The sequence below is a fragment of the Anoplophora glabripennis genome, unplaced genomic scaffold, assembly GCF_000390285.2.
Source record: "Anoplophora glabripennis isolate ALB-LARVAE unplaced genomic scaffold, Agla_2.0 scaffold378, whole genome shotgun sequence".
NCBI classification, from domain to species: Eukaryota; Metazoa; Arthropoda; class Insecta; order Coleoptera; family Cerambycidae; genus Anoplophora; species Anoplophora glabripennis.
This window is the reverse complement of record NW_019416540.1, coordinates 9,512-17,496: the sequence shown is the minus strand read 5'-3', so window position 1 is coordinate 17,496 and position 7,985 is coordinate 9,512. Positions and strand designations below refer to the sequence as shown.

The 7,985-nt window shown below is 37.0% G+C and overlaps 1 protein-coding gene across 1 annotated transcript in view; it reads left to right on the top strand.

Annotated features, from left to right (window-relative positions):
- LOC108907549 (trafficking protein particle complex subunit 11-like) overlaps positions 1-6,184 on the top strand; it is a gene marked incomplete at its 3' end in the record, with an annotated part of 15,156 nt that extends 8,972 nt beyond the window's left edge. The window contains exons 3-4 of the mRNA XM_018711286.2: positions 5,395-5,552; positions 5,971-6,184. Coding sequence (XP_018566802.2) covers positions 5,395-5,552; positions 5,971-6,184 — 372 coding nt within the window. The remainder of the gene's footprint in view (positions 1-5,394; positions 5,553-5,970) is intronic.
- Between the last annotated feature and the right edge of the window lie 1,801 nt (positions 6,185-7,985).

Genomic DNA, 7,985 nt, shown 5'->3' with positions numbered 1-7,985 from the left:
TTATTATATTATTATTAAAAATAACGAATCATGTTAAAAATTGTATGCAAATCTATTGAAAAAAATATAAAAAGAAGGGAAAATGACTAAAAATAAATTTAATTACATTCAACTTTCTATATTATAGAAATATATGACGGGGGTTCAGACCAAAATGGGACTTTTAGTTTTATAGGTGCCAGAAGTGCTAGTACAGTCTTTCCGAAGTCTGTTGAACATGTATAAAAACGCCTAGCAATAAAATTTAATGTATTTTATAGGCGCCCCTAAAATGTTCTGCTAAAGGTAAAAAATTATAAAAATTTGTATACGGCGTGTCCCACTAGTGCGGGAAAGTCCAATATCTATGTTAAAATGAGGAATATATGGATTTTTCTTTTTATTGTGTTGCCACATTTCTCGGAATGTACAAATTAAAAATATATTCAACTATACAGGGTGTTCCACTTTTCCTGGACAGACACCAACTTTGGTTTTTTAAATGGAAACACACATTTTTTATATTTTTTTTCAGATTCTATATAAAAAATGATGGGTACTTTGTGCAGAATAGTTCTATTCAAATATTCACGGTTTTTGAGATATCTCGCTTGAAAGGTTGTTCTAGTCGATATTGGTTGCTTACATTTTCTGATACTGACAGGTTATACTAATAGCTAATAAGCCCATTTTTTTATCAGATGTATAGTAAGGATGACTCTTCCGAATCATGCTCCAAAAACTGGCCTGCGTTATACAGGGTGACCAAAATATCATGTCAAAATTGCCAATTGAAAAATTGAAAAATCTCGATTTTTTTAAATGCAACGCCCTGTATATCTTCATACCATGAGATGCAGAATTAAATTCTCTACAACTTTGCTATACCTGCTCCTATAACAAAATTCATTAGTATTTTATGAATTCTCATTTCTATGAAAAAATGCGAAGTTTACAAATAGCTTAAATGTAAAATAACGTAGTAGGCTCCTGTCAAATGATAATCTGGAAAATTTTCGATTCACATAAAAAAGCGACAGTAATAATTGTGAAATGAATTACTCTAAAGAAGAATTAGTAAATAAATAATAGAATAATTAGTAAAACTCATGGTAACTGTTTATTGGCAAGTCGTATTTACCAAGCTAATAATCCAGATTTACAAAGATATCCTCGTACAAAGTGTTTTGTAAAACTGAAGGAGAGGTTTGAAAGAACAGCAAATACAAATTATGAGAAGACAACAAGAACACATGCATGTGGTAATCAGGATAGTCAAATTGACATTTTGGAATGTGCAGTCCAAAATCCATCTACAAGTGTCAGAGAAATTAGTGATGAAATTAGTATTTTCAAAAGTGTGGTTAATGGAACGTTAAAGAAAAACAACTTCCACCCCTATCATTCTGAGCATCACCAATTCTTAACACAGCAAGATTTTCGGAAGCGAGTACAGTTTTGTGAGTGGGCAACTATAAAGCTACAACAAGATGAAATTTTTTTTCCAAGGTGTTATTTACTGACGAGTCATCCTTTGCCAATACTGGTCGAGAGAGTCGACATAATTATCACCATTACGCCGATCATAATCCCAGATTAATAAGACAAGACGATCATCAACACCGCTTTAAAGTCAACGTTTGGGCGGGAATATGCGGAGAATATGTCATTGGACCACATTTTCTTGAAGGAAACTTAACTGATAATGGGTATTTGAAATTTTTACAAAACGACTTGCTTCAATTGCAGGGACATATTCCTCCGGATGACTTAAACAGTCAGTGGTTCCAACATGATGGTGCCCTTGCACATTCCACACTGGCGGTAAGTTTTCTCATTATGTAAAATGTAAATTCATAGAAAAACTGTTTCAGGTTAGAAAATACTTAAATGATTTGTATCCAGATAAGTGGATAGGCACCCAATTCCATGGCCTCCCCGATCCGCAGACCTGCCTTGTCTTGATTTTTTTTATGGGGCTATATAAAAGACAGGGTGTATAAAACTCCTCCGACAGATGTAGAAGATTTACGGGCAACGTTAAGAAATCCTTTTTTGACCCTAACTCCGGAAATGCTGCGAAATGTGTCAAGCAATTTTCGTCGTAGAATTGCTTAATGTCTATAGAAAAATGGCAGACATTTTGAGCGGTTACCTGTTAATTACTAATTTAACTAGGTCTTTATTATTTTTGTTAGAAATGCACGATATTAATTTACTGTTTTGGAGACTATGCGTGTGTTCTTGTTGTCTTCTCATAATTTGTATTTGTTGTTCTTTCAAACCTCTCCTTCAGTTTTACAAAACACTTTGTACGAGGATATCTTTGTAAATCTGGATTATTAGCTTGCTAAATACGACTTGCCAATAAACAGTTACCATGAGTTTTACTAATTATTCTATTATTTATTTACTAATTCTTCTTTAGAGTAATTCATTTCACAATTATTACTGTCGCTTTTCTATGTGAATTGAAAATTTTCTAGATTATCATTTGACAGGAGCCTACTACGTTATTTTACATTTAAGCTATTTGTAAACTTCGCATTTTTTCATAGAAATGAGAATTCATAAAATACTAATGAATTTTGTTATAGGAGCAGGTATAGCAAAGTTGTAGAGAATTTAATTCTGCATCTCATGGTATGAAAATATACAGGGCGTTGCATTTAAAAAAATCGAGATTTTTCAATTTTTCAATTGGCAATTTTGACATGATATTTTGGTCACCCTGTATAACACAGGTCAGTTTTTGGAGCATGATTCGGAAGAGTCATCTTTACTAAACATCTGATAAAAAGTGGGCTTAGTAGCTATTAGTATAACCTGTTAGTATCAGAAAATATAAGCAACCAATATCGACTAGAAAAACCTTTCAAACGAGATATCTCAAAAACTGAATATTTGAATAGAACTATTCTACACAAAGTACCCTTTATTTTTTATGTAGAATCCGAAAAAATATAAAAAATGTGTGTTCCCATTTAAAAAACCAAAGTTGGTGTCTATCCAGGAAAATGGAACACTGTATAGTTGAATATATTTTTAATTTGTACATTCCGAGAAATGTGGCAACACAGTAAAAAGATAAATCCATATATTCCTCATTTTAACATAGATATTGGACTTTCCCGCACTAGTGGGACACGCTGTATAATGTGTAGAAAACTGCTATTATATGTTCATTTGGCCGACAATATATTTTAATTATTTATGTCCTCAATATTGATGGTAAATTTCGTTTTGTTCCGTTTCAAAAGGTTTCCAAAATTCCATGTTGTAATAATATTAGTAAACAAAATATCCCTCTTATTTCTTCCTTTCGCAATTGTAATATGAATGATTAAAGAAGGTGCCTATAGTAAAATAAATTTACCCGAATCACACTAAATTCCGCATTGCTGCACTGCACTGTAATTTGTCAACAACTGAGATTTATTGCCCAGTCGCCCAGTGCAGCTGTGTTATACACCGTTTGCCCGTGCGCGTATTCTTCAACTGGGCGTATCCACTTCTACCACCTCCACGTTTAGTTCGACCAGACTTGTATATGAGTATAGCTAAATAAATATGGAAACAAATTTTTCAAATATTTCAATGCCGAGTTGCTGCGTCAGCGACCGAACCTGGTACATACTGCCAACCTCTTGGTTTTTCAGTTGAGATCGGAAAGACTAATAAGTGGCAAATGTATGATATTGCTGCTAAACAGCTGGCATGGCACTGTTCAATTCAGTGACAAATTATCAGAATGGTAGACAACAATGGCAATGTATCCATGGGACAGAATGTTGTAATGAAGTTCCTTATAAAAGAAATAAGGCCATGTGGAACATGCATGACGTGGCTCCTGCTCACAGCACTGTAGTAGTTAGGCGGTGGCTTAATTTAAATTACCCGAATCGTTGGATAGGTCGCGGCAATGAGGCACCTATCTCTTGGCCTGCACGTTCTCCCGATCTAACGCCCATGGATTTTTTCTTTTGGGGACATATAAAAAGTATTGTTTATGCGACCCCAGTTGACAGTGTTGAAGAGCTACAGGAAAGAATATTCGCGGCGGCTGATGAGATTCGCAACAATCCCATAATTTTTGCTCGAGTCCGTAACAACTTTGATAAACGTGTTAGGTTGTGTTTAGAAAGAAATGGCAATTATTTTGAAAATGTCCTTTAACTAAGTTTTTTGTTTTTTCTCTTTTTGATAATAAATTATTTCTTAGTTTCGTTTTCATTGTACTTCTATTTAATAAAAGTTTCTGCGACATTCAAACAGTTATTTGTGCAACTACTGTAAAGAGTGTGTATTTGTTGTACGATGCATGAAGTTTGCAGCTCGAGACGAAGTTGAGAGCTGCAATCATGTTAAGTGCAACAAATATGCTTTTTGCACATGTTGCACGCAACATTTTTTCTACGATTGTTTTTATTTCAAATTTTATTTAACAGTATTTTACATAATATTAAAATTTTAACTGACAACTGGAAATTAATTGCGCAAATTGTCAATGTCAGACGTTAGGTACTTATGGATATGCTTAGATTAAACTTGTAATCAATATTTTTTTTGTACTACTGTAAAAAAAGTTAAACTTTTGGCACAGTAGGTAGTGCAATAAGTAGTAAATTTTGCACGATCGTAGAAAAAAACACTTGTAGCATGTCCACATATTCATCATTAGTAAAATTTGGCATAATTCTTGTTAATTTACACCCAAAAAGTATTTAGCTGATAACAGTGACAACTTACAGAAGAGTTAATTGTGACAACTGGCATGACAGCAGCACACTTAGTTTTTCTTTGATTGATTGCAATCATATACGGTGTGAGGTGAATGGTAATACATTTTATTTTTTTATTAATAAACGAAAAGTTTTAAAGGAAAATTGCTAGAGAGGTAAAAGTTTCTAAAAGAACCAGTTTATCTAATGCGTATTTTTGGATATCGAGTTTTTACGAAATATAAAAGTTATGGCAAAAAATGGCTTGAGGGGTGGTTATTTCAACCCCTTTCGAGGGGTTAAAATTTTCGAAAAATAGTTGAAAACTCGCATCTGTATTAGTAAACAACCTGTAAAAAATTTGTTATTTGTACCTCGTTCGGTTTTCAAATTACAGCCAATTTTCATAATTTTTTTGGAAACTTTGATGGCCCATATCTCTTCAGGGGTGAACATTTTACTAAGGCGATTTTTTGCAGATCGTGTTCTTTTGAAATGTAGATTCACTGGTATCATTTATGCTACTCCATTCAAAAACACCCTGTATATAAACACGACAAAGGTATTATATTGAAAAATAAACACAATTGTCATTTTCACAACTTTGTTCTTTTGCTACCTATTCTAAAAGTCCCAGTTTAGCGTGAACACCCCACATATGAATACAAAATACAAAGGGATAATATATTTGTAGATTAATCCGGTGAGTTCCACAGAAAATAGTTCTTGTAATCAGTTAGAAGGAAAAATATTTAATAATGAAGAAGTGGGTGCAGAATTGCGGTTAGCAATATGTGATAAACCTATCGAACAAGTATCCAATATAGGACAATATACAATTAAGTGGAGAAGGTGAGGTGATAACTAGTGTTTTTTAATGACTAAAATAACTAAGTTTTATAATTCCGCAAATCAATTTTTTTAATCTATTTTTAATTTATATGCAGTCCGTACAATATTTATTGAGATAGAATCCTAAGAAAAGAAGAGACCCCATCATAACTGCAAAACACAGTATGCACTGCAAGCTGCTACGGTGCCACGTCGCCAATGTCTTTCTACCTCGGGTGTCGTATGCGCTTAATTCCAAGGAAGTGAAGCAGGGGCCTTGGAATTCTCTCAACAAATATCGTACTGACTGTATATTTATTCTTATTTGTGACTCATAAAAAGGAACACATTCAGGAGTTTTTTTAAATTTTTTATTGTCCATGAAAAAAAAACAGGAATATCTTGATTTAAGTAACTTCAACATATTTTTTATTTAAAGGAAGGATGGCCATAGCACAACGACACAAATCACCATTTGTGGTCTTCCATGTCTCTGGAATCCTTTAGGGTTGAAAACAATTTCACCAGCGCATGGTTTTGTTAGGACACCTATGATTTTATATTATCATTTACAAAATAGATCTCAACAGTTAATCCAGTTAGAAGTTTCTATGGAAGGAAGTGAGGCATTCATGTTTGCTGGATATAAACAGGTAATATATAGTACATGGTAACTTCTTTTCGGGAGCCTTTTTTAGAAATTTCAATTAAAAATTTTTTCCTGAATACTTAGGCAATATTAACTTTTCAGCTTATATTATTGTCTGTTCCATTTTAATATTTTTTGTGTCTTTGTTCATTCCAATACCAAAACTTTCATATTTATGTCATGCTGTTGCATGCAACATAACCTATACAAATAAATAGTGTCGTTAACTATGATCATTTGGATTGCTTTCATCGGCATGGGTCCGCGGAGGAGACATCGGAAGTTCGAATCGAGCCCCACGTTGGGCGCCATGTCGTGAACTATGATCGGTTGTGCATAATAATTATGAATTTTGGTGTAATTCGGGGACCTGAACTCGCGGCGGAGACATCGAAACAGAGCTTCGAGCTCCACTTTGGGCGCCAGGTCGTGCTAGATTCTCAAATGACTGTGGTCTATGGTGGATATGGCCTACAGACGTAGTGTCTAGTACACGAGCTCGTGTGGGAGATCTCGACGACGATGTTCGAGCCCCACGTCGAGCGCCATATCGGGTTAGACTTTCTAGATATGGACCTCTTAGGCGGTGATCGAATATTCGAGGGAAATCATGAGAGCGGACGGGCGATGTACCAGAATTGCTTATGTGAAAAGAGCCGGCCACGTCACCTACAACATGGCCGGCTAAGGGGTTTTCGCATGGGATGGCACCCGAACGAGATGCGTATTGCTCCCGCTGAGTACCATTTCGTAGAAATGCTGATTGTACTGGATCGTCCGTGCCAACGTCTCCACGTTCCGAGAGACCCGAAATCGGAGGTAGGCCGATATCGGAGCCGGACCGCGAACCGTGATCGGGCTCAAGGGATTCCCCGGACTCTACCGGTTGGTACGTAGGTATAACCTCGTCCCGAGTATTTGTGGTTGACCCACTTCGTGGCAACTCGTGAGTGCTACTCGCCTCCATGGGTGCGTCGTGAGGGGTGGTCGAGGTGGCATCAGTAACCCGCGTAGCAGCGGACCTCAACGCGTACGGTGCTGTGGCTGCGCCGTGCCGCGTACTTCCACGAGCTACCACCTTCGGTCCCTCAGACTCTCCACGCAGAATCGAGATAGCGTTGGGGAATAAGGCCATTTCCTCTTTCACCCGGAGTGTCGGGAGATCTTTCGCCTGCAAACAGGCGTGAGGGCAGTCCGTGTAACCGCTGGTCTCTCCGGAAGGGGACGAGGTCCCGTCCAGCTCAGTCTTGACCATAGAATCACGATCTGATTTGTTAGTTGTACATTCGAGGGCACCGATCCTCGTAACACTGGATATCGCGTCGAAGAGATACATCTTACCCCGTACGACAATGTCAGAACAAGCTCTTTTGCTCTGAAAGTATTGTAGAAACTCTTGTCTTCTTCTTGTACTTCATGTAGAAACTGTAGAAACTAGATTCTACTGAAAGGTGGGTCTCTCGAGGGAGCCCTGAGAAGCAAGGACAACTTCTTTAAAATTTCGAGTACGCCGCCACAATGACGTGCGTACTATAGCTTTGGACTCGTAGGTCGCAAAGATAATGTCTCGTAGGGGTTTGACGACGAAGGTTGCCTCGACAAGTGACCGCCTAGAGATTTGACGAGGAAAGTGGTCTGGCTCGGACGGTACGCAGGTCTCAAAAAGAGCCTGGAGTTTACCGCTGTTTCGATGCAGGGGGCTATCGAACAGGGTCTTCACCTCAGGTTGGGCTACCTCGGGCGGTATGTCTCGTGAAGCGAGTAGTGGTTTCCAAGCAATATAATCTTAGCTGTGTGCTCCAAAA